The sequence below is a fragment of the Pantherophis guttatus genome, chromosome 2, assembly GCF_059756535.1.
Source record: "Pantherophis guttatus breed Tessera chromosome 2, ASM5975653v1, whole genome shotgun sequence".
Taxonomy (NCBI): Eukaryota; Metazoa; Chordata; class Lepidosauria; order Squamata; family Colubridae; genus Pantherophis; species Pantherophis guttatus.
The window spans coordinates 260,021,335-260,046,912 of NC_142064.1; the positions used below are offsets into that span (position 1 = coordinate 260,021,335).

Consider the following 25,578-nt stretch of genomic DNA (forward strand, 5'->3'; position numbering starts at 1 on the left):
GAGCCTTGGAGGTCTTCTAGTCTAGCCCCCTGCTCAAACAGGAGACCCGATATACCACTTGAAACCCACAAGTCATAAAGGGGCCATGGTTCCCCACCTCTCCTTTCGCAGAACGTTTGGATCAATAATTGATATGGGGAGGGGGGGCATCCCATGAATGTTGGCTTCTCCCCCTTTTTTTAAACTTTCTTTTTCTCTTTACAGGATGCTAGGATCAATTGTAATCGATCCGGGGTTCATCGCAGGGATGTTTGCTTCTCTCCAGTTTTTAAAACAATTTTCCCTTTAACGAGCTGCTTGGGCCAAGAATAACCGATCAGGGGTCCGTCCCGTGAATTTTTCCTCCTCCCAATTTATTCTTTTTAAAATACTGCACTTTTTCTTTAAGAAGCCAGCGAAGCTGACCGCAAGACCAACAATTCATTTCGGTTTCCTGTCTGGGCAGAGTCCAAAGGCGGCCACCTGATTTGGAGGAAAAGAAGCGAAACTAACTTTCTCTTTCCTTTCCCTGCGGAGGAGGCGGCGATGGCGGCCGAAGCGCCCTTGCAGGATTTCTTGGTAGAAGCCACCTGCTCCATCTGCCTGGACTTTTTCCACGACCCCGTGTTCATCCCCAAGTGCGGCCACAACTTCTGCCGGGGCTGCCTGACCCGCAGTTGGGGGACGTCGGAATCGGAGGCTTCCTGCCCCCAATGCAGACAGACCTTCGCGCCCCGCAGCGTCCTCCGCAACAGGCAGCTGGCGCGGGTGGCTGAAGTGGCCAGGCAATGCGGCGGCCATCCGGGCGAGGAAGGAGGGAGCCTCTGCCCGAAGCACCGGGAGCCCCTCAAGCTCTTCTGTAAGGACCACGAGACCCTCATCTGCGTGGTCTGCGACCGATCCAAAGAGCACAAGGGCCACTCGGTGATCCCTGCGGAGGAGGCTTTCCAGGAATACCAGGTAGGAGTCAGCCAGGAGGAATCGCTGCGGAGGGGCAGCCAGGTGGCAATCTGGCAATCCTTGGACCAATTTACTTGTTTCCTCTGTTGTCAGCAAACTGGGTTTAGCCTGGTGCAGATACCAATCAGAACCAGACTGGAGACCCTGTTCAGGGGACTTTTATTGAAATGCTTCAAAAGGGTCTCACCAGTTAAAGGAGCCAAGACCACGAACCATATACCAATACAAATTTTATACACTGAAGATCAAGGAAGTTAACACCCTAAGAATCACTCATTGGTTCTTTGAGAGGTGTTTCTTTTGATCTCTTATCCTGGACTACTTTACCCTCCTCTTTCATAAATTGCATATTTTATGCTAATAATCTTTGTTATCAAAAGTAGTTTGTGTTTTATTATTATAATAAAGTAGAAGTTACCAAAGTTTATGTCTATGTGCCTCAGCTAACATTTTTCTAATCGGAGTCCTTCTAACTTTCTTTAATTTTCTTGTTGCTAGGTAGTAGTGTCCCACCCACCATTCATTACTGGTCTTATTACATCATGTGCAACTTTCTGCCTCGGCCATTCCTTTAACAATCTTCCCTAATTCCAACCTGAGACCTTCACCTCCTGCTTTATCTTCTGAGGTTGCAATTCTTTGAAGACAGATTTACCATAGTCCTCAATTTACAACCACTTGTTTAGTAACTGTTCAAAGTTACAACACCATCGAAAAAAGTGACTTATGACTGTTATCACACATATGACCATTGTAGCATCCCTGTGGTCACTGATCAAAATTGGGACGCCTGGCAACCGGCATGTATTTATGACGATTGCAGCGTCCCTGTCTTGCTTAGTAAAGGAAATTGCCTGTAGGGAGAAATAGGCTCCCTTTGCCAGCTCCCTTTCCGCATTTGCTCTAGAGCAAAATTGTCATGGAGTCCTCCAAAATCTTGAGTCCAGATGCCGAAAATCACTCCTGCTGGATCAGCCCAAACTATAATTTCTCAGTGATGTTTCTGGGATGACTGCAACCAGGAGACTCAGGCAGCTCACTTTAATGCCCTTCCAGGGAGTCCTCGACTAAGAGCCATTCGTTTAATGACTATCCAAAGTTACAAGGACAATGGAAAAAGTAACATAAGGCTTTTCACCCTTATGATCATTGCAGGCATTCCATGGTCACATGATCAAAATTCAGACATTTTCCAATTGTCATGTATTTATGACGATTGAATATATATTCTAACTAGGTCTTCCCTCCGATGTAATCCTTTACCGAAAAAAAACTAAAAACTTTGTATTTTCTCTTCAGATCAAGGTTGAGGATTGCCTGAAGGCTCAGAAGGAGCAGAAAGAAAAAATAGCTACATACAAAGGAGATACAGAGCAAAAATTGCAGGAGAGGCTTGTAAGTATTGATCCAATGGTTAGGAGCTTCTGAGCTAATAGAAAGATTAGATTAGATTAGATTTATTAAATTTCTATACCGCCCTTCACCCGAAGGACTTGGTGTACAGCCATCATAAAACAATATGAAAATACAAAATTTAAAACAATTTAAAAATAGATTAAATATTTCAGCCGTTACATTAAAACCCTCAAATTTAAAACACCCCATTCCAATTTCATTACGCCAGTCCAGCCTGTTGAAATAGCAGGGTCTTAAGGGCACGGCGAAAGGTACACAGGTCGGGAATCATACGTATCCCAGGGGGTAGTTCATTCCAGAGGGCGGGTGCCCCCACAGAGAAAGCTCTCCCCCTGGGGGTCGCCAGTCTACATTGTTTAGCTGACAGCACCCTGAGGAGTCCCTCTCTGTGGGAGCGTATTGGTCGGTGGGAGGCTATCGGTGGGAGGTGTCATGTGGGTGCGTCGGGTCGCACCCATAATCACCCGTGCGGCCGCATTCTGGACCAGTTGGAACCTCCGAGTGCTCTTCAAGGGGAGCCCCATGTAGAGAGTGTCGCAGTAGTCCAGACGGGACGTGACGAGGCGTGAGTGATTGTGCGCAGGGCATCCCGGTCCAAAAAGGGACGCAACTGGTGGATCAGGCGATAAAAAGCCCCCCTGGCCACAGCCGTCATATGGTTGTCTAGACAGCCGTGCATCCAGGAGGACACCCAGATTGCGAGCCCTCTCTGAGGGGGCCAGAGTTTCACCCCCAATAGCCAGCGATGGTACCAGCTGGCTATACTGGGAAGCCGGGAGCCATAGTCTTTGAGGGGTTGAGTCAGAGTCTGTTTCCCCCCATCCAGATCCACACGGCCTCCAGACATCGGGACATCACGTTAAGGGCATCATTGGGGTGGTCTGGGGTGGAGATGTACAGCTGGGTATCATCAGCGTACATATGACACTTCACCCCAAAACCACGGATGATCTCCCCCAGCGGCTTCACATAAATGTTGAACAGAAGAGGCAAGAGGACCAACCCTTGTGGCACCCCACACATGAGGCGCCTCGAGGTCGACCTCTGACCTCCTGCCAACACAGATTGCGTCCGGTCGGAGGAGAACCACCGCAGCACGGTGTCCCCCACTCCCAGCCCCTCCAGTCGGTGCAGCATGATATCATGGTTGATGGTATCAAAAGCCGCTGAGAGGTCCAATAGGATTAGGACAGAGGAGCACCTCTTGTCCCGAGCCCTCCAGAGATCATCAACCAAAGCGATCAATGCCGTTTCCGTGCTGTATCCCGGCCTGAAGCCCGACTGGAACAGATCCAGATAGACAGCTTCATCCAGGTACCAAGGAAGTTGTTGCGCCACCACACTCAACAACCTTCGCCACAAAGCGGAGGTTGGAGACTGGATGATAGTTCGCTAATACAGCCGGGTCCAGAGCAGGCTTCTTGAGGGGGGGCCTCACCACTGCCTTTTTCAAGGCGGGGGGGGGGGGGAGGAAACCCTCACTCAAAGAAGCGTTAATAATCATCTGGAGCCAGCCTCGTGTGACCTCCTGGGAGGCCAGCACCAACCAGGAGGGACACGGGTCCAATAAACATGTGGGAGAGCTCAGCCTCCCCAGAATCCTGTCCATGTTCTCGGGAGTCACAGAGTCAAACTCCTCCCAGATAACACTCTCAAGACCCGCTTCCGTCACCCCCCCTGAACCCATCCAATCGGAGTCCAGACCTTCCCGAATCTGAGCGATTTTATCATGCAGGAATTGCACAAAATCCTCAGCCCTCTCCTGCAAGGGATCTTCCCGCACTTTCATATGGAGGAGGGAGTGGGTCACCCTAAACAGGGCGGCTGGGCGGTTCTCTGCAGATGCAATAAGAGTGGAGAAATAATTAGATTTCGCCGCTTTTATCGCCACTAGGTAGGTCTTAATGTAAGACCTCACCAGTGTTCGGTCGGATTCGGAACGGCTGGCCCTCCAATCACTCTCTAGGCGTCTTCTCTGGCGCTTCATCTCCCTCAGCTCCTCCGAAAACCAGGGAGCCAGACGGGATCAGCATCGGGTCAGAGGCCGCAGAGACATGACTTGGTCCAAAGCTCCGGCGGCCGCCCTTTCCCAGGCTGCCACCAGTTCTTCAGTCGGGTCATGAGCCAGAGTCTCAGGGAATGGCCCAAGCTCCGTCAGGAACCTATCAGGATCCATCAGGAGAACCCCATCCGCCATCTTTAATAATAGGCAGCCTGTTTGTAAATACAAGTTCTGACTTAAATGAAATTGAAGCTAAAGACGGTGTAGGACACAGAACTTATTCTTAACCTGGGAACTGAGATGTCACCATTGGCTGAATGAGTCACGGGTTAAGTGCCCCTATCCCATGAGCCATCTTTTATACAATGGGTTTGTTTTGTTTAATAATTGAATGCAAACCATATATTATCTTATTGAAAAAATTGTGAATTCAAACATTTTTCTGTCTCCTTTTTTGGAATCCCAGATTGCCAAGAAAATTTTAATGAAAGATCTTTTTTTTTTTAAATTTGATTTATATGCCGCCCTTCTCCGGAGACTCAGGGCGGCTTACAATGCGTTAAGCAATAGCCTTCATACTTTTGTATATTTTATACAAAGTCAGCTTATTGCCCCCACAAACTGGGTCCTCAATTTACCTACCTTAGAAAGGCTGAGTCAACCTTGAGCCTGGTGAGATTCGAATTTACAGTAATTGCAGACAGCTGGAGTTAAATACAATGCATTAGTCTGCTGAGCTACCCAGGCTCCTTTAAACTGGAGCCATTTACTTTTAGAAACCTTTCCTCCCTGCATGTTTTAATGTCAAAAGGGGTTTTTCCCCATCTCACTTCTGGATTCTTCAAGGGATCTGTTTAATTATTATAACAATTAAAATAAAAATTATTAAGTAAAATAATTAAAATAAAATCAAAATAAAATAAAAGTATGCCTTTTGCTTTTTCTCTTTCTTGTTCTAGGAAATCATCAAACAAGTGAAAAAAAAGATGGTGGCTGAATTCAGAGAGCTACAACTCTGGTTAGAAGCACAGGAGAAGCTTCTATTGACTGAAATGGAAGAGATGGAGGAGGATATTATGGCAAGAAAGGAGAAGGGTTTGGCCAAGCACATGGAGGAACTGGGCTCTCTTGACCATCTCATCCAGGAGATAGAAGAGAAGCTTCAGCAGCCAGCCAGCAAACTCTTACAGGTCAGGTTGGATCATAGAGATCATAGAATCCTAGGGCTGGAAAGGACCTTGGAGGTCTTCTCTGCCCAAGGCAGAGTCCTTATTCCATCCGGAACAAATCTATTATTGGAATCCTCCAGTGATGGAGCACCCAGAATTCTGGGAGGGAAGCTGTTCCATTGATTAATAATTCTCACTGTCAGGAAATTCTTGGAGGTCATTTTATTTTTGCATATTTACTCATTATTAGCCATGTCTATAAAAACAGATTAATCTAATAAGCAAAATCAAACATCAAAAATTCATTTTTTTCTATCTTGAGCACAAAGTTCAAAAGCAGCTTCCAAGTAGAAACAATGGTATTGTCTGGGTCAATTTACTTTATACACAATACTAATAATAATAATGCTGTTTATGTATACATGGTAATAATTTTTCAATTTCTAACATTTACATATACCTACCGGTAGTATTTGTAATATATTATGTAGCAGTATACATATTTTCTCAATTTCTAATTTCTACCTCTATTTTCTAACCCTTATTAAAGTAATCCCATATTAAGAAGTATACTGTATGTATCCATTATCTCTTGCCCTTTTTAGTATTTCAACTCTTACTGACTTTTTGACTTCATACTCTTCCCTTGGGATCTTGTATCCCCCTTACATCACTCATATTTAGTCTAAATATTTCATCTGCCTCTACATCTACCTCTCGCTGTTCAATCTCTAGAGCACCCATCAATAACTCTTTCATTACTTCTGGGAGATCATTCTCTTTGTCCTCTTTTATGTTTTGACCTCTTAAAGAGTAATCTACTTGTTCCATTTCAAAAAATAATTTACTATCTCTTCTGTATCTTTATCTGTTTGTGTCATTTGTTGATTTATCTTCTCTATTCTTTCCTCTTCTTCTAGTTTGTCCTCTATTTTCTGAATTTGTTGTTCATTTTTCATTGTCTTTTTGCTGAGAATTTCCTAGTCTCACATTTGTATCATGCATCAGTGTCTTCATCTCCTTATGATTCCACGTCATAGCTTCCTGAGTACATTGAAGCTTCAATAGTATTTCTTTTTGAAGTGTATTTATTTTTCTGTGTTGTAACATTTTGCTTTAATTTAATGGGCTAAAAGTCACTCAATGATCCACCAAAATCCCAATGTCCCAATGGTCCAGAACCCCAAAAAGCCAATATTAAAAGAATTTCTCAGTCCTGGTATTGTTCCTCAGAATCCACAATTTTTATAGTCCTCAAAATCTGACAATTTACTCCCTCTGAGTTATCCAGATTTGTAAAGAACTTTTCTTCTTTCACCTCGTAAGATGATCTATCAAACAGTATTTATAATCCAGATTAGCCCACCAAATTTCCCCATGTCTCATTAATCCACAGAGTCAAATATTCAGTTTCGAGGGCAATTCCTATTGTTTATAATCCACACTACTTTGAAGATCTTCAAAAGGCTCACCAGTTACTCCCAAACAGCCAGAAAGCAAATAGAAGTAGAACACAAAACAAATAGACGGCTTCCAGGTGTTGTTTACCTTTCACTTTGTTTCTCTTCTTTTTATCAATTCTGGCTTCCTGTCAAGGTTTTTTCCAACCATGTAGTACAGGGGTGTCAAACTCAAGGCTCAGATGCAGCCTGCAATGTGGTCAGATCCGGCCTGTGGGGCCGTCCTGGTCTACCCAGTGCGAAGAGAAAAGATCAGGCCAGTGTAACTTCGGCTCAGTCTCTACCCAGTGCGAAGAGGAAACATGCCAGCAGTTTGGAGGGTGGCATCAAGTGAGCCACACCCACCGAGTTGGCCACACCCACCCAGTTTCCCCCCCCCCATCAACCACAGCCCTGATGCGGCCCTCAGTGAAATTGAGTTTGACATCCCTGATGTAGTAGTATAGTATCTTTTTTCACCCATAGGTGGTATCCCAGCTCTAGGTTCCAGCATTAAAAGGAAGCAGAAGATATAACAGCTGATTTGTCAAATGATCAAAACATCCATTTTTCTTTATATGCTTTCTTCTAATAGTCAGACAATATTATCAGCAAATTAAAATCAATTTTCACAGTATTCTAAGTTCCAGTCCTGGTCTTTCCATATTTTAAAACTTCATAGTCTTCCATTAAAATTTCATTTCTCTTTTGGGTCTGTAATCTATCTCCATCTGTTAATTTGCTGCTTTCTCAGCGCTTTGGAGAGATATATCTTTCCATGTCTGCAAGTAAGATTCTGGCTGTACTCGACAAAGTTCAAAATCTTTTTTTCAACTCCTTATTTATTAATGTTTTTTTACTTTTTCTATCTCTATGGAAAGGAAACTGGAAGGTATGAAGGCTACCAGTAGTCCTCACCTTGGGCCCGAAATTTCTGTGGCTAAGTGAAACTTGTTAAGTGAATTTAATTCTTAAGTGAATCGCTGCAGTGGTAAAATTAGTAACACGGTTGTTAAATGAATCCGGCTTCCCTATTGACTTGTCAGAAGGTCACTAATGGTGATCCCATGACCCCCAGGACACTTGAACCGTCATAAATATTTATTTATTTATTTATTTATTACATGTATTTATATGCCGCCCTTCTCCCGAAGGACTCAGGGCGGCGAACACAAGTTAAGAAACATGTACAATAAAATCCCATTTTAAACCAAATAACTAATTAATTATAAATTATAAAACCCAGAATCAGAGTCAGCCTAAATATGACTAAATAATAGTCAGTTCATAAATATGAACCAGTTGCCATGAATTTGAACATGTGACTATGAGGATGCTGCAACTTTCTTAAGTGTGAAAAATGGTCATAATTCAGTTTTTTTCGGTGCTGGGGTAACTTTGAATGCTCACTAAGGAGTACCTGTAATGGCCAATATTAGGGATACATAGTGTAATACAGAAACAGCAGGCCATGCGAAAAGCAAGGATTCTAAGTTCTAGGCACTGTCTCTATATTCCTCACCATTTGAGGTTCCTATGCCCTATTAGGGGATGTGGTGGTGGGTGTTCTTTGTAGGGTCTCCCCCTCCCCTTAAATCTCCAGGCCAAGGAGAAACCCAACACTGATCACCTTCTCCAAAGTATTATCACCACCTGGATTTTCAAAAGTGCCTTCATTCTGGAAGCATAAATGCAGGGGATTTTTTAATCCTATTGACGCACTATTTTGTCTTTCAAATGGTCTTTTCTTGTTGCTATTATGTATGTTTGTGTGTGTGTGTGTGTGTATGTATGTATGTGTGTATGTATGTATGTATGTTTATGTATTTCTCCTTAGCCAGGTTCTTCCTACGTAAACCAAGATTTTTATGCAGCCCTAGTTCATTGAAATCACAATCCACTTTACAGGGAGGATACATGGGATGAGGGTGTGGCTAACTGATGAGGGCTTATAAGCCTGAAATAGATCTATCTTAGTCTCCTTAGTCTAAGAAAAAAAGCCTAGAAACTACTGGATTGTGATTTCACTGAACTAGGGCTGCATAAAAATCTTGGTTTACGTAGGAAGAACCTGGCTAAAGAGAAATAGACCTAAAGCCTATGAAAAGGAAAGAAAACATATATATATATATATATATATATATATATATATATATATATATATATATATGTATGTATGTATGTATGTATGTATGTATGTATGTATGTATGTCTGTATGTCTGTCTGTCTGTCTGTCTGTCTGTCTGTCTGTCTGTCTGTCTGTCTGTGTGTGTGTGTGTGTGTGTGTGTAGGTCTTTGGTTATTCGGGTCTTCTCCCACGTAAAATTGGAAGTGTCATTTTCAGGCTGGTGTTCTCGGCTTCGTGCTTCCAGGAGCAATGTGAGATCGCAGCTGTCTCTTCCTTTTAACTGCTAGTGGGTATGTGAGCTGATTGGGTGGGAACTTGGCTGTGTTCTGATTGGGTGGAGGTGTGTTCTGATTGGTTAGGGGCTTGGCTGTGCTCTGATTGGATGGGGGGGTTGGTTGTGCTCTGATTGGCTGGGGGTGTGTTCTGTTTGGGTGGGGGTTTGGTTGTGCTCAGCTTAGTCTGAGTTGCAGGGGGATTTGAGCTGGTGAGCTGCATTGTTGTTTGGCTTCGTGTTTGTGGCCATGCGAGCTCTTCATGGTGGGTGTCAGTCTGCTTCATGTATGGATTGGAGGGGTTTAAAGTGGCTAATGATGCAGCTGCGGTCTGGCTTCGGGTCCTTGGTCGTGGCTCATTATCAGTGTGGGTTTGAGTCTGCTTTTTGCGTGGAAGTGTGGTGGTGACATCCTGTGTGGCTCTCGTGAGTGTGGGTCTGGTGTCATTCGTCGTGTTAGGGACTCATTTGTCAATAAGGGCGGGTTTCCAAATGGCTGGTAGGCGGGAGGTATCGTCTCGTTTGTCCATGCTGTGTGGGCGTTTTTCTATCTCGATGGCTTCTCTGATTATTCTGTTGTTAAAGTGTTCAGTTTTGGCGATAGTTCTGGTCTTTTTAAAGTCAATATCATGTCCTGTGGCTTTAAGGTGTTGGACCAGGGAAGAAGTTGGTTCCTCTTTTCTGACTGAGTTCTTGTGTTCTTCTATGCGTGCACTTATTTGTCTGTTGGAAATGGCTCTTTTCAGTGCTTTGTCTCTTTATTTTTCAGGACATCGGAAGCATCTTGAAGAAGTAAGTAAATCCACCCCTTTCTTTACAGACTCAGAGATCAGCAGCTCCGCCAGCAGTTTTCCTATTTTGGAAAGGTCTTTCTTTATTTCACAGTATTTTAATGTAAGGATAACGTACTGTATTTCACGGCTTTTTAGACATTTCCTCAGATAACTGAGGAACACAATATAATTTCAATTTTTGATATGATCAATTTTTATAGTTGGTTGCATAGTCAGCCAGATGTTTAGAATGAATTTGCCTTTTTATCCACCTATTGAGTCCTTCCCAAGAAGAGACAGATGTTTGATGGTTTTAAAAATATCATTGTGGGATGTGGGCTGTTCCAAGTAATGCAACTATCATAAATACATGCCAAGCACCCGAACTGTGACAAATGTTAAGTGGAAAAATGGTTGTAAGTCAGTTTTTTGAGAGCCGTTGTAACTGGTTGCTAACAAATAGTCATAAATTGAAGGTTACTTGTAACTGCATCCATCTCTATTAAATTTCATTGCATTACCTTTAATCCATCAAGATCAATTTGAATGTGACATCCATCTTCTTTTTGATTACCTATCTCACCCATATTAGTCATCAGTCATTTGGTAAGACACAATCCTGTCAGTGTATAAGAAATTATGAGCTGGGATAGCCATAACAACAAGTCAGCCAATGGGAACTGTTTGGTGACTAACAAACAGGATCTATTGTGAGCCTGGGCGGGGCTTAGCTTGACTGATCTGTATATATATAAAAGAGTTACTTTGTCCTTGCAATATAGCTTCTGTGTGTCTGAGTTCTGGTTATTCTGGTCCTGGCTTCTACTGCATGGGTATTGTATACATGCATCATGCTCTATATTATTGTATATAAAGAAGTTTCTTCTATAAATGAATCCTGCTGAATTATTTACTGGTGTGCTGGTTGGATTGCTGCAAACTCTGACAAATCCATTGTTTTGGCCAAGAGATTCACAAGAATTTTGAAGATTAGGGAGCCCAAAACTGGAACTTAGTTGCCTCTACTAGATCTCTTCTTTAAGTTGATGAAGGTGGATGAGTGCAGTTCTGGGTCAGGATCCACTGAGTCGCCATGGTGCCCATATTTGAATAGCTAGCCAGAGAAATGACTGAAGCCTGGGAAACAGGGGCCCTTGTCAGTCAACAGGAGTGCTGATTTACCACCAGCTTACCAGGTACTTAGGATCCGAGGACGGGGCAACACAAGGAAAGGACAGTCAATGACTTAATAGCTGTCCATCAACACCCCACTTAACAACTAAAAACCACATACAACCAGGCACCACATAAATACAATGCGTAGAAAAGCCGAGTGCACACATTCTGGAGAGAGAGAGAGAAGTTCCCTGAGGATGGGCTCCAGGACCAGTCCGAAAGCTCAGAAGACAAAACCTCTGGTGACCAATCCAGACTGGATCCTGTCGCTAGCCAATCCTCAAGCACCATCTGATGGTTTAGAAAGTTTCTTCTATTGGCAGGTTGATAAAGGTTACAGGAAATGGGCATGGCTCGTCTAGTGAAGAGAAGGGCCAGGGTGGACATGATAGTAATAGTGTTCCAATATTTGAGGGTCTGACAGAGAGGAGGGGGACAACCTGTTTCCCAAAGCACCTGAAGGCCAGACAAGGAATAATGGATGGAAACTGATCAAGGAGAGTTTCAACCTAGAAATAAGGAGAAATTTTCTGACTGAGGAGAATGAACCACTGGAACAGCTTTGCCCTCAGACATTGTGGGACCTTCAACACTAGAAGTTTTCAAGAATAGGCTGGACTGCCATCTGTCAGAAATGGTGTAGGGTCTCCTGCTTGGGCGGTGGTGGTGGGTGCTGGACTAGATGACCTCCAAGGTCCCTTCCAACTCTGTAATTCTGTTATTTTGTCTTGCCAGATACCAGGCAAAGGAAACATGTGAAAATCCAGTGGATTTACTTCTAGAACAGAAGTGGACAATCTGGGATTACAGTTATATCCCTGGGCTTCTGAAAAGCACCATGAAAAAACTGAGAGGTAAAAAACAGCCGCTGGGGTTTTACACTGGATGACATTTTGAGCATCCAAGAGAGATTCTGGGTCAATGTCACATGGATCAAAGAGGGACCAATTTCAGGATCAGTGTCTCAGTTATAATTGTAAGACAATACAACCTGTATTCTTCGTAGCCCAAACCCAAATGCCCTGATCACTGGGGAAGCAGAATAAGTTTCCACTAAGTATAATGGAATATATGCAGGTAGTTCTTGACTTATGACCTCAGTTGAGCTGAAAATTTCTGTTGCTAAGCAAGGCAGTTGTTAAGTGATCTGTGCCCCATTTTACGAACTTTTTTGCCACAGTTATTCAGAAAATCACAGCAGCTAAATTAATCATGGTTGATAAATGAATCTGGATTCATGCATTGATTTTGCGTGTCAGAAGCTCCCCAGGAAGGTTGAAGAGGACAATCCCAGAACCATGGGATGCTGCAACCATCATAAATAAAAGCTGGTCCCCAAGTATCCAAATTTTGAACAAGTGACTGGGGAGGCTGCAACAGTCATAAGTGTGAGAATCAGTCCTAAAGCACTTTTGTGAGTGCTGTTATAACTTCACTAAAGAAATAGTTGTAAATTGAGGACTACCTGTATATGGAATGTATAGTAGTATATATTTATACCTGATGGAATATATATAGCCACCAATGACATTCTGGCTTGTAGCTTTCCCTATTCCTTATTTCCTGATCTGAGGCCAAGGAAAGCAAACCAGGGAATCTGAGGGAGGCCCTTCTGTTGCTCCAATTCCAGGGATGAGATGCTGAATCCCTCCCTTTTCTTCCCCAGATACTCTGGAAAGTGGACTTCAAGTACAGGAAGGTAAATATGAGTTATAGGAATTGGAATTCCTTGCTATTTTAAGCTCTGATGCCAGTAACGTGAAGAGAAACATAATAGATCAAAAACAAAAATATAGGTTTAATTACTATATAAAACTATGATGATCCAGTAAACTTTAATGATTATATGATTTATGAACTATTACTTGCCATTTATATGTACAATATTAGCTAATGCAGTGGAGAAAAATTCCTTGTGTGTCTGATCACATTTGGCCAAATAAAGCTGTTGTTCTGTTCTGTTCTGTTCTGTTCTGTTCTTTTCTACTTCTACTCCACTCCGTTCTGTTCCGTTCCGTTCTATACATACCATATTTTTTGGAGTGTAAGACGAACCTTTCCCCCCCTAAAAGAGGCTGAAAATTTGGGTGCAACTTATACTCCGTATGTAGTTTTTAGGAAGCTTTTTTCAGCCCCACTGAGGCACTAATGAAGCACTAGCAAGCAATCTTCCCAGCTTTGCCTGCTCCCTCAACTCCCTGAGTGAAGCGGTCTCCCTGCTTTGCTCCGACTCTCAGCTGTTCTTTAGAAGCTTTTTTCTGCCCTAACCAGGTACCAGCCGAGTGAAGCTTTGCCTGCTTTTCTCATTGCTGCTTCCTCTCAGCTGTGCCTTAGAAGCTGTTTTTTATCCCCAAGCAGGGGATAAAAAACCAGCAAACTAATGTGCTGAAGCTGACCAGACTAAGGACGATAGCCAGATGAATACCTGGTAGGCAGATTTTTTTCCCCTATTTTCCTCCCCAAAAACTAAGCTGTGTCTTATACTCTGGTGCGTCTTATACTCTGAAAAATACGGTAATCTAAAAAACTGAAGCCAATCTTGGTGTAGAATGAAATACCTGGACAAATGGGAAAATATGACCTGGGAGTGAAAGGAATCTTGAATTCCTACCAAGCTAATAACATCCTGTTGATTTTACTGCCTGACTATAAGTTGGTGAGAGACCAGGTCTTTGGGAGCAGAAATTAGGTCCTTTGGGTCAAAGCAAATAGCAAAGTTGGAGCATCAGGGTTGCATCCACTCTGTGGGCCATTGGACTGGTGAAAGCAGAGGTTTCCTGTATAAGATCCTCCCCTTTTGTACATCCCTGTGAAACCCTGATGCTCGTAGAGAAAAAGACGGAGCCTCCTCACATCCCATCATGTGTCCTAAGTTACCTGTGGGGGATCCTTCTGACTTTTCCCAGTTCAGAATTGAAACATGGCAGCCTCTTGCTCTGCCTGATGATCTGGAAAAGGTGGAGCGCTATGAAGTGTTTGAAGGACTTGGCCATTGTGAGACTTGTGGACTTCAGTTCCCAGAATTCCCCATCCAGGATGGCGAAGCTGGACGGTAATCAGCAGAGTGGCGGCCACATGGGAGACTAGAGACTAGGGGAATTGACCAGTGGAGCCAAGAGACGAAGAGCTGAGGGGAGGAGCCAAAAGCTGTACAGGTAGTCAATGTATCCTGAAGGCGTGCAGCTTAGTGGCAGATGGAGCGGAGGCAGATGGACTGGAAGATGGCGAAGGCAACCTAAGTGAATGGAACGAGAAGGCCAGAGGAGCGCTGAACAGGCCGGCAGTTAACAGAGGATGGGACTAAGACAGTGGGAGAGCCCGAGTGCTTGGAGAAAAGGGAGCAGAGGGACCTGGACAATAGCAGCCCCATCAGCCATTGGAATTCTGTTAGTTGAAGTCTACAAGTCTTACAGTTGCCAAAGTTGGAGCACTCTTGACCAGGCAATGCTTAGGTGTTGTTTAAGAAAACAATGAGTCTTCCAGTCCTGGGGGGGTGTTTGGAAGCTGAACTCCATTCACACAAGAGGGTTAAACTCTTGGGGGTGAAGACACAAACCAGGCCTGCAGCTGAAGCTCTTGTTTTCTTCCTTCCTTCCTTCTCTTCCCCCTTACAGAGAATGTAACTCTGGATCCAGACACAGCCAATCCTGGCCGCCTTGAAGTCTCGGAAGATCGAAAAAGTGTCAAAAGAGTTAAGCCAGTTGAAAGAAAATATCTTCTCTCAGACCTCGTGAGACTTTTATATACGCCTTGTGTCCTTGGCTGTCAGAAGTTCTCAACAGGGAGACATTTCTGGGAAGTTATTGTAGGAGGATCAGGAGAATGGGGTGTAGGGGTTGCCAACAAACTAGTGAACGTAAGAAATCACGATAAGCAGACCATGCTTTGGGAGTTTCAGAAATGCCTAGGGAACTACAGAGCCGTATCTCCATCAAAACGCTCTGACCTGGTCCTGACTGAGGAGCCCACGAGGATCCGCATCTCCCTCAACTGCGAAGAGGGACAAGTGAGCTTTTTTGATGCCAGCACAGCAGCTCTGCTCCATACATTCTCAGACGCTTCCTTGGTTGGAGAGACCCTTCTGCCCTATTTCTTTTTGGGTGAGGGCACCTGCATGACACTCCCCTAAAAGAAGGGACATCCATAGACAACTCTTTGGAAAACTCCCTATTTGCCAAGCAGGGATCTCCGAAAGCCTTTAAAGCAGAGATTCCTTAGCTTTTTGCTACTTCGGCTTCCTTTATTGTTCTATGCCACCCTGGTCAGTCAATCAGTCATTATAAAGGAATAACCTGATCATCATTTCTATTTGTTTGGATAAAAAAAAAATGAAGTGTCCTAGGAGCTTTATCGGCTTTAGCATCATGTGTTCAGGTGTATCAGTATTAAAGATACCTTACAGCTAAGCCTGTCAATCATGATTTTATATGTCTGTCACAGCTCTTCATCCCATTTATGGATCATGCTTGTTTGTTTAGTGTTAGTTGCAATCAATGATTGTGTAGGTGTCCATAACTCCATATATTCTATAATCATCCCCTTCTTTTTTTCTTTCCTTCCCCCTTTTATTTTCCTCCCGTTTCCTTTTAAGACATAATTGTCATAATCCAATGAACCCTAGCAGGGCTTCAGCAAGTATTACACTCGATATAAGCTTTATAGCCTCACAGGTATAGGAGGAGGAAGATGCGTTGGATATGTTTGCCACCTTGAGTTATTTGTAAAAGTAATAAAGGCGAGATAAAAATAAATAAGGGGAGTGAAACTTAACTGATATGGTGACTTTGAATGCTGACAGCAGATCTCTGGAACCCCTCAAAGCATCTAAAGAAGTGAAGATTGACAAAACTGGACCTGGCCCAGGCTTACCAGCAACTGCCAGTGGACGAAAAGACAGCAGAGGCACAAACTATTGTCACCCACAGGGGCGCATTTAAATGTAACCGCCTCCAATTTGGAGTCAGCGCAGCCCCAGGAATTTTTCAATCCATGATGGAACGCCTCTTGCAAGGCATTCCATGGGTGGTGCCGTACTTCGATGATGTCTTAATCTCCGGGCACTCTAAAACCCAACTACTTAAGCGACTGAGGCTGGTTCTGCAGCGCTTTAAGGAGAAGGGTTTAAGAGTCAGGAGAGATAAGTGCATCATTGGAGTCCAGGAGGTCGAGTTCCTGGGCTAGCTCATTGATGGGACTGGCATCCACCCCACCAAAGCAAAAGTAAAGGCTATTCACGAAGCTCCAGCCCCCAAAATAAAGCAGAGCTTCAGGCTTTCTTAGGACTACTGAATTTTTACAGTGTCTTTTTGAAACAGAAAGCCACAGCTGCTGAACCACTCCATCGCCTTTTGGGGATGTATGTCCCCTCAGAGACCCTGTTGTGATTAAAGAAGCCTCCCCAAAAAGCCCTTGAACAAAGGACAAAGGTGTATAAGATGTTCTCCACCCACCAGATCCCCCCACCTCTCCCCATGGGTCCCCCTGTCCTAAGTTGGCCTGAGACTCCTAATGCCTCTTTCTATCCACCTTTTGCCTTAAGAGGCATTTCATTGGTCAAATGTGAAGATTTCCATTCAGCAAATGATCCTATCCCACATTCTACATATTCCATATTCTACATCTACAAGATAGTCTTCTCTGTCTCCCTTCCACAGAGTGATCCAGGCTGCCTCCTCGGGTTGACTTTTGCCCAGTTTTAGAGCTTTTCCTGATCCATTTCCTGATTGGATGGCTGGGAAGGGGGCAGTCCAGGCAGTTCTTTCTCTGTAGGATATTCCTATTAAAAGTGACCAAAAAGAGTTTAATTTCCCGTTTATCTCTGAGACATCCCATTAATTGCAGAATTAGTTTTGGGCTTTTATCAAGGGCTTCTTACTGTCTCTTTCAGTCCAGGTTTACTCCCTCTGGTCCCATAAATGTTTCCTTCTTCCTATTGAAAAAAAAAAGCATTTTCCCCTTTAACAAGCTGGTTGGATCAATAATAATTGTTTGGCAATCTGTACAATGGATGTTTCTTTCTCCCCGGGATTTTTCAAAATCTTTCCGTTTAGCAAGTGGGGTGGTGGTAACCAATGGCCCTTTTATAATTTGCAGACTTCAACTCCCAAAATTCCTGAGCCAGCTGGCTCACAAGTTCTGGGAGTTGAAGTCAATCAATCAATCAGAATAGAGCTGGAAGGGGTCTTGGAGGTCTTCTAGTCTAGCCCCCTGCTCAAACAGGGTGCCCTATATACCATTTGAAACCCACAACTCATAAGGGGCCGTGATTCCCCACCTCTCCTTTAGCAGAACGTTTGGATCAATAATTGATCGGTGGGGGGGCATCCAATGAATGTTGGCTTCTCCCCAATATTCTAAACTTGTTTTCCTCTTTAACAGGATGCTGGGATCCATTCTAATCGACAGGGCATTTCTCCCAGGGATGTTTGCTTCTCTCCAGTTTTTAAAACAAGTTCCCCATTAACGAGCTGATTAGGAGAATAATAATCGATCAAGGGTCCGTTCCCGCGAATATCTGCTCCTCTCCTATTTGTTCTTTTTAAAATACTGTAAGTCCTTAAGAAGCCAACGAAGCTGATTGCAACAGCAACAGTTTATTTCGGCTTCTCGCCTGCGCAGAGCCCAAAGGCGGTCGCCTGACTAGCAGGGAAAGGCCCGGAGCTGAATTTTCTCTTTCCTTCTCCCGGCGGAGGAGGTGGCTATGGCGGCCGAAGCGTCCTTGCAGGATTTGGTGGAAGAAGCCATCTGCTCCATCTGCCTGGACTTTTTCCGGGACCCCGTACTCGTCCCGGAGTGTGGCCACAACTTCTGCCGGGACTGCCTGACCCTCAGTTGGGGGATGACAGAAACAAAGGCTTCCTGCCCCCAATGCAGACAGACCTTCGGGATCCTCAGCCTCCTCCCCAACCAGCAGCTGGCGCGGATGGTGGAAGAGGCCAGGCGATGTGGCGGCCATCCGGGCGAGGAAGGAGGGAGCCTCTGCCCGAAGCACCGGGAGCCCCTCAAGCTCTTCTGTAAGGACCACCAGACCCTCATCTGCATGGTCTGCGATCGATCCAGAGAGCACAAGGGCCACTCGGTGATCCCTGCAGAGGAGGCTTTCCAGGAATACCAGGTAGGAGTCAGCCAGGAGGAATCGCTGCAGAGGAACATCCAGATCCTTGGCCTTCCTGGAAATCCTTAGATCACTTTAATTTGCTTTCTCTGTTGTCTGCCAATAGAATAGAATAGAATAATACAGTTGGAAGGGACCTTGGAGGTCTTCTAGTCCAACCCCCTGCCCAGGCAGGAAACCCTACACCACTTCAGACAAATGGTTACCCAACATCTACTTAAAAATGTCCAGTGCTGGAGCATTCACAACTTCTGGAGGCAAGTAGTTCCACTGGTTAATTGTTCTGTCAGGAAATTTCTCCTTAGTTCTAAATTGCTTCTCTCCTTGATTAGTTTCCACCCATTGCTTCTTGTTCTACCCTCAGGTGCTTTGGAGAATAGTTTGACTCCCTCTTCTTTGTGGAAACCCCTGAGATATTGGAAGACTGCTATCATGTCTCCCCTAGTCCTTCTCTTCATTAAACTAGACCTACCCAGTTCCTGCAACCGTTCTTCATATGTTTTAGCCTCCAGTCCCCTAATCATCTTTGTTGCTCTTCTCTGCACTTTCTAGAGTCTCAACATCTTTTGGGTTTAGCCTGGTGCAGATGCCAATGAGAACCGGACTGGATAGGTGGTTCAAGAAACTTTTATTGAAGTACTCCAAAAGGCTCTCATCACCTAAAAGAGCTGAGACCCTGAACCACATACAAATACAAATTTTATACACTTAAGATTAAGGAAGTTAACACTCTAAGAATCACTCATTGGTTCCTTCATAGGTTACTTTTTATTGGATTCTTCTACTTTACCCTCATCCTTCATACATTGCACATTTATGTTAATAAGATTTCTAATCAAAATGGGTGTGTGTTTTATTTTTATAATAGGCTAGAAGTTACCAAGGTTTAAGTCTATGTGCCTTAGCTAGCATCCTTCTAATGAAGTCCTGCTAACTTTCTTGTTGAGGTAGTAGTGTCTCACCATTCGTTACACTCTTATTACTCTCAACTGCAACTTTCTGCCTCGGCCGTTCCTTTCACAAACTTCCCTAATTCCAACCTGAGACCTTCACTTCCTGCTTTATGATCTGTGCCTGCAATTCTTTTGAAGAGAGATTTACCATAGTCCTCGATTTTCAACCATTCGTTTAGTAGCTGTTCCAAGTTTTAACAGCAATGAAAAAGTGACTTACAACCATTCTTTACATTTATGACCATCATGGTTGCAAAAATTTGGACGCTTGCCAACTGTCATGTATTTATGACTGTTGAATGTGTCATCTAGGTCTTCCCTCTGATGTAATTCTTTACGGAAAAGAAACTCAAAATTTTCTCTTCAGATCAAGGTTGGGGATTGCCTGAAGGCTCGGAAGGAGGAGAAATTAAAAATAGCTACATACAAAAGAGGTTAGGACTCGAGCTGCTGAGCTATTAACCAGACTCAAAGGCTGTGAATCTCACTAAAGATTAACCAATAATGATGATGATGATGATGATGATTTGGATACGAAATCCAGCATGGCTATCTTGTTTGCTGTGTATACTGTCAAGTTTGTGAATAATAATAGTAGTAATAATAATAATAATAATAATAATAATAATAATAATAATAATAATTATTTTATTGTCATTGTACATGTATACACAGTATACCCGTACAACGAAATTCACTTAACACCCAAAGATCAGGTCCAACACACGTAACAATCCCCAAACACACCCCCACCCACCACAAATTCCCCACCCCTAAACCACCCAAACATCCACACAACAGACCAAGTAATACTGTCCAACAGCTCACTGATGGTTGCCCTTTAGTTCATTATTGAGTGCAATTATAGCTCTGGGATAAAAACTATTCAGAAAACGTGTGGTCCGAGTTTTAATTGTTCTGTATCTTCTGCCAGAAGGCAACAGCCCAAAAAGATTGTAAGCAGGATGGGAAGAGTCTCTGAGAATGTTATGCAACTTTCTCAAACAGCGAGATTAGAAGATGTCGTCCAGGGCTGGTAGCTGGAGTCCGATGATATTCTGGGCAGTTTTAATGATTCTCTGTAGAGCTTTTTTGTCCGCTACAGAGCTGCTCCCATAACATGCAAGAATGCCGTATGTCAGGACACTCTCAATGGTAGTAGGACAATAGTAGGACAGAAGTAGATGCTGAGATAGATTTATCTTCCTGAGCATTCTCAGGAAGTACAGCCTCTTCTGTGCCTTCTTCACAAGCATGTTAGCATTCATAGTCCATGAGAGGTCCTTCGAGATATAAATGCCCAGAAATTTAAAACTACCCACCCTCTCCACCTCCTCACCATTTATGTACAATGGTAAATGTACATCTCTCTTCCTCCTGAAGTCAATTATAAGTTCTTTAGTTTTGGTGGTGTTAAGTGTGAGATTATTTTCATTACATCACAGTGTCAGCCCTTGTACTTCCTGTAAGCAGACTCATTGTTCTTATTAATGAGCCCCATCACTGTTGTGTCATCCGCAAATTTAATAATTGCGTTGGTGTTATACAATGGGGTGCAGTCCTGTGTGTACAAGGAATAAAGGAAAGGGCTTAACACACAACCCTGGGGGGCTCCTGTGCTTTTTTAGAAAGCTTCTTCCATTGGCATGTTGATAAGCAATGTTCTTTTGTCTTGCCAGATATCAGGCAAAGAAAACATACCAGAATCTGTTGGATTTACGTATCGACCCAAAGAGGACAATCTGGGATTACCGTGATATGACTGTGCTTCTGAAAAGAGGCATGAAAAAACTGAGAGGTAAAAAACAGCCGCTGGGGTTTTACGCTGGATGACATTTTGATCCCAGAGTCTCCAAGAGAGATTCTGGGCCGGTGTCACGTGGATCAAAGAGGGATCGATTTCAGGATCAGCGGAAGAGACACCCTCATTTCTTTCTGGGGAAAGTTTTATGTCTTGGCACCAGGAGGGAAAGAGGAGCTTTCCGGTTTCTCCCATTAAAGATGTGCCACCTAAAAACGGGAACCATTAGCTAGGCATAATTGACCATTTACAGGTAGTCCTTGACTTACTACAGTTTATTTAGTGACTGTTTGAAGTGACACAAAAGTAACCTATAACCATTTTTCACACTTTATGACCGCTGCAGGAACCCCATGGTCACATGATTTAAGTCAGACGCTTGGCCACGGACTCATATTTATGACGGTTGCAGTGTCCCGGGGTCATGTGATCATTTTTTGTAACATTCTCACAAGCAACGGGGAAGCCAGATTCATTTAATAATGGTGTTACTAACTTTACCACTGCAGTGATTCACTTAACAACAGTGGCAAGAAAGGTCGTAAAATGAGGCAAAACTCACTTAACAAATTTCTCACTTAGCAACATAAATTCTGGACTCAATTGTCATCATAAGTCAAGGACAACCTGTATTGTTCATTTCCCAAATCCATATGCACTGATCACTGGGGAAGCAGAAAAAGCTTCCACTCAATATAATGGAATGTGGTCACAAATCACTTTTTTCAGTGCCGCTTTGAGTTAGAATGGTCACTAAATGAAAGGTTGTAAATCAAGGAGTACCTGAATATGGAATATACACTAGAATATATTTATACCTGATGGAATATATATATAGCCACCAATGACATTCTGGCTTGTAGCTTTCCCTATTCCTTATTTCCTGATCTGAGGCCAAGGAAAGCAAACCAGGGAATCTGAGGGAGGCCCTTCTGTTGCCCCAATTCCAGTGATGAGATGCTGAATTCCTCCCTTTTCTTCCCCAGATACTCTGGAAAGTGGACTTCAACTACAGGAAGGTAAATATGAGTTATAGGAATTGGATTTCCTTGCTATTTTAAGCTCTGATGCCAGTAATTTTAAGAGAAACATAATAGATTAACAAAAAAGAAAAATATAGGATTAATTACTATATAAGACTATGATGATTCAGTAAACTTTAGTGATTTTATGATTCATGAACTATTACTTGCCATTTATATGTACAATATTAGCTAATGCAGCAGAGACAAATTCCTTTTGTGACTGATCACATTTGGCCAAATCAAGCGGTTGTTCTGTTCTGTTCTGTTCTGTTCTGTTCTACTCCTCTACTCGTACTCTGCTCCACTCTGTTCCGTTCTATACATACCATATTTTTTGGAGTGTAAGATGAACCTTTTCCCCACTAAAAGAGGCTGAAAATTAGGGTGCAACTTATACTCCGTATGTAGCTTTTTGGAAGCTTTTTTCAGCCCCACCGAGGCACTAATGAAGCACTAGCAAGCAATCTTCCCAGCTTTGCCTGCTCCCTCAACTCCCTGAGTGAAGCGGTCTCCCTGCTTTGCTCCGATTCTCAGCTGTTCTTTAGAAGCTTTTTTCAGCCCTAACCAGGTACCAGCCGAGTGAAGCTTTGCCTGCTTTTCTCATTGCTGCTTCCTCTCAGCTGTGCCTTAGAAGCTGTTTTTTATCCCCAAGCAGGGGATAAAAAACCAGCAAACTAATGTGCTGAAGCTGACCAGACTAAGGACGATAGCCAGATGAATACCTGGCAGGCAGATTTTTTTTCCTATTTTGCTCCCCAAAAACTAAGCTGTGTCTTTTATTCCGGTGCGTCTTATTCTCCAAAAAATACGGTAATCTAAAAAACTGAAGTCAATCTTGGTGTAGAATGAAATACCTGGACAAATGGGAAAATATTGACTGGTATTGAAAGGAATATTGAACTTCTACCAAGCTAATAACATCCTCTTGATTTTACTGCCTGACTATAAGTTGGTGAGAGACCAGGTCTTTGGGAGCAGAGAAATTAGGTCCTTTGGGTCAAAGCAAATAGCAAAGTTGGAGCATCAGGGTTGTGTCCACCATGTGGGCCATCAGACTGATGAAAGTAGAGGTTTCCTGTATAACATCATCCCCTTTTGTACATCCCTGTGATACATTGATGCTTGTAGAGAAAAGGACGAAGCTTCCTCACATCCCATCATGTGTCCTAAATTACCTCTGGGGGATCCTTCTGACTTTTACCAGTTCAGAATTGAAACACGTCAGCCTCTTGCTCTGCCTGATCTCTGGATTAATTCTCCAGATAGAGTCCCTGTTCAACCTGGGCCCTCCCAGCAACTCACTGAAGGCAAAGCTAACCACTCTTCCCTCCCAATCCCATCACTCTCGTCTGCAAGACGGAAGCTAAAGAGAATTGTGCAGGGAGCTAGAAGAGATGGAGCACTATGCAGTGTTTGAAGGACTTGGCCAGTTGTCTTCATCCTTGGCCACTGTAAGACCTGTGGACTTCAGTTCCCAGAATTCCCCATCCAGCATGGTGAAGGTGGACGGTAATCAGCAGAGTGGCGGCCACATGGGAGACTAGAGACTAGGGGAATTGACCAGTGGAGCCAAGAGACGAAGAGCTGAGGGGAGGAGCCAAAAGCTGTACAGGTAGTCAACGTATCCTGAAGGTGTGCAGCTTAGTAGCAGCTGGAGGGGAGGCAGATGGACTGGAAGATGGCAAAGGCAACCTAAGTGAATGGAAGGAGAAGGCCAGAGGAGTGCTGAACAGGCCGGCAGTTAACAGAGGATGGGACTAAGACAGTGGGAGAGCCCGAGTGCTTAGAGAAAAGGGAGCAGAGGGACCTGGACAATAGCAGCCCCATCAGCCATTGGAATTCTATTAGTTGAAGTCTACAAGTCTTACAGTTGCCAAAGTTGGAGGACTCTTGACCAGGCAATGCTTAGGTGTTGTTTAAAAGAACAATGAGTCTTCCAGTCCTGGGGAGGTGTTTGGAAGCTGAACTCCATTCACACAAGAGGGTTAAACTCTTGGGGGTGAAGACACAAACCAGGCCTGCAGCTGAAATTCTTGTTCTTCCTTCCTTCTTCTCTTCCCCCTTACAGAGAATGTAACTCTGGATCCAGACACAGCCAATCCTGACTTCCTTGAAGTTTCCCAAGATCGAAAAAGTGTCAAAGGAGTTAAGCCAGTTAAAGGAAAATATCCTGTCCCAGACCCCATGCGATCTGTATATTATCCTTGTGTCCTTGGCTGTCAGAAGTTCTCAACAGGGATACATTTCTGGGAAGTTATTGTAGGAGGTACAGGAGGATGGGGTGTAAGGGTTGCCAGTAAGCCACTGAACTTAACAAATCTTGATAAGCAGACCATGTTCTGGAAGTTTCAGAAATGCGGAGGGGAATACGAGGCCATGTCTCGGTCAGAATTCTATGACCTGGTCCTGACTGAGGAGCCCACGAGGATCCGCATCTCCCTCAACTGCGAAGAGGGACAAGTGAGCTTTTTTGATGCCAGCACAGCAACTCTGCTCCATACATTCTCTGATGCTTCCTTGGTTGGAGAGACCCTTCTGCCCTATTTCTTTTTGTTCAAAGGGGCCTGCATGACACTCCCCTAAAAGAAGAGATAACCATAGACAAAAATTTGGAAAAATCCCTATTTACCAAGCTGGGATCTCCGAAAGCCTTTAAAGCAGAGATTCCTTAGCTTTTTACTACTTCAGCTTCCTTTATTGTTCTATGCCACCCTGGTCAGTCAATCAGTCATTATAAAGGAATAACCTGATCAGCATTTCTATTTGTCTGGATAAAAAAAAAAATGAAGTGTCCTAGGATCTTTATCGGCTTTAGCATCATGTGTTCAGGTGTATCAGTATTAAAGATACCTTACAGCTAAGCCTGTCAATCGTGATTTTATATGTCTGTCACAGCTCTTCATCCCATTTATGGATCATGCTTGTTTGTTTAGTGTTAGTTGCAATCAATGATTGTGTACGTGTCCATAACTCTGTATATTCTATAATCATCCCCTTCTTTTTTTCTTTCCTTCCCTCTTTTTTCCTCCAGTTTCCTTTTAACACATAATTGTCATAATCCAAGGAACCCTAGCAGGGCTTCAGCAAGTATTACACTCGATATAAGCTTTATAGCCTCACAGGTATAGGAGGAGGAAGATGCGTTGGATATGTTTGCCACCTTGAGTTATTTGTAAAAATAATAAAGGTGAGATAAAAATAAATAAGGGGAGTGAAACTTAACTGATATGGTGACTTTGAATGCTGACAGCAGATCTCTGGAACCCCTCAAAGCATCTAAAGAACTGAAGATTGACAAGCTGCTCTTGGCAAAGGAGCAAATGAGGAATCCTAATGAACATACCTAATACAGGTAGTCCTGGACTTACAAT

General features: G+C 43.5%; 2 protein-coding genes across 3 annotated transcripts; both read left to right on the forward strand.

Moving 5' to 3' along the window:
- The first annotated feature begins 272 nt into the window (after positions 1–272).
- Positions 273–15,720, forward strand: LOC117658318 (E3 ubiquitin-protein ligase TRIM39-like). Of its 2 annotated transcripts, XM_087888150.1 has the most exons (7): positions 276–939; positions 2,239–2,334; positions 5,317–5,547; positions 10,135–10,157; positions 12,050–12,168; positions 12,981–13,013; positions 14,929–15,720. In XM_087888150.1, exons 1-7 carry the CDS (start codon positions 526–528, stop codon positions 15,441–15,443), a joined length of 1,431 nt encoding a protein of 476 aa, XP_087744276.1. In that variant the 5' UTR covers positions 276–525; the 3' UTR covers positions 15,444–15,720. The 2 variants fall into 2 exon arrangements, with proteins under 2 accessions (XP_087744277.1, XP_087744276.1); XM_087888151.1 differs by lacking the exon at positions 12,981–13,013 and having other exon boundaries at positions 273–939.
- A 2,064-nt stretch (positions 15,721–17,784) lies between these two features.
- LOC148115664 (E3 ubiquitin-protein ligase TRIM39-like) lies at positions 17,785–25,068 on the forward strand. The gene is made up of 5 exons (XM_087885218.1): positions 17,785–18,428; positions 19,694–19,707; positions 21,061–21,179; positions 22,169–22,201; positions 24,276–25,068. Exons 1-5 carry the CDS (start codon positions 18,015–18,017, stop codon positions 24,788–24,790), a joined length of 1,095 nt encoding a protein of 364 aa, XP_087741344.1. The 5' UTR covers positions 17,785–18,014; the 3' UTR covers positions 24,791–25,068.
- Positions 25,069–25,578: the final 510 nt, after the last annotated feature.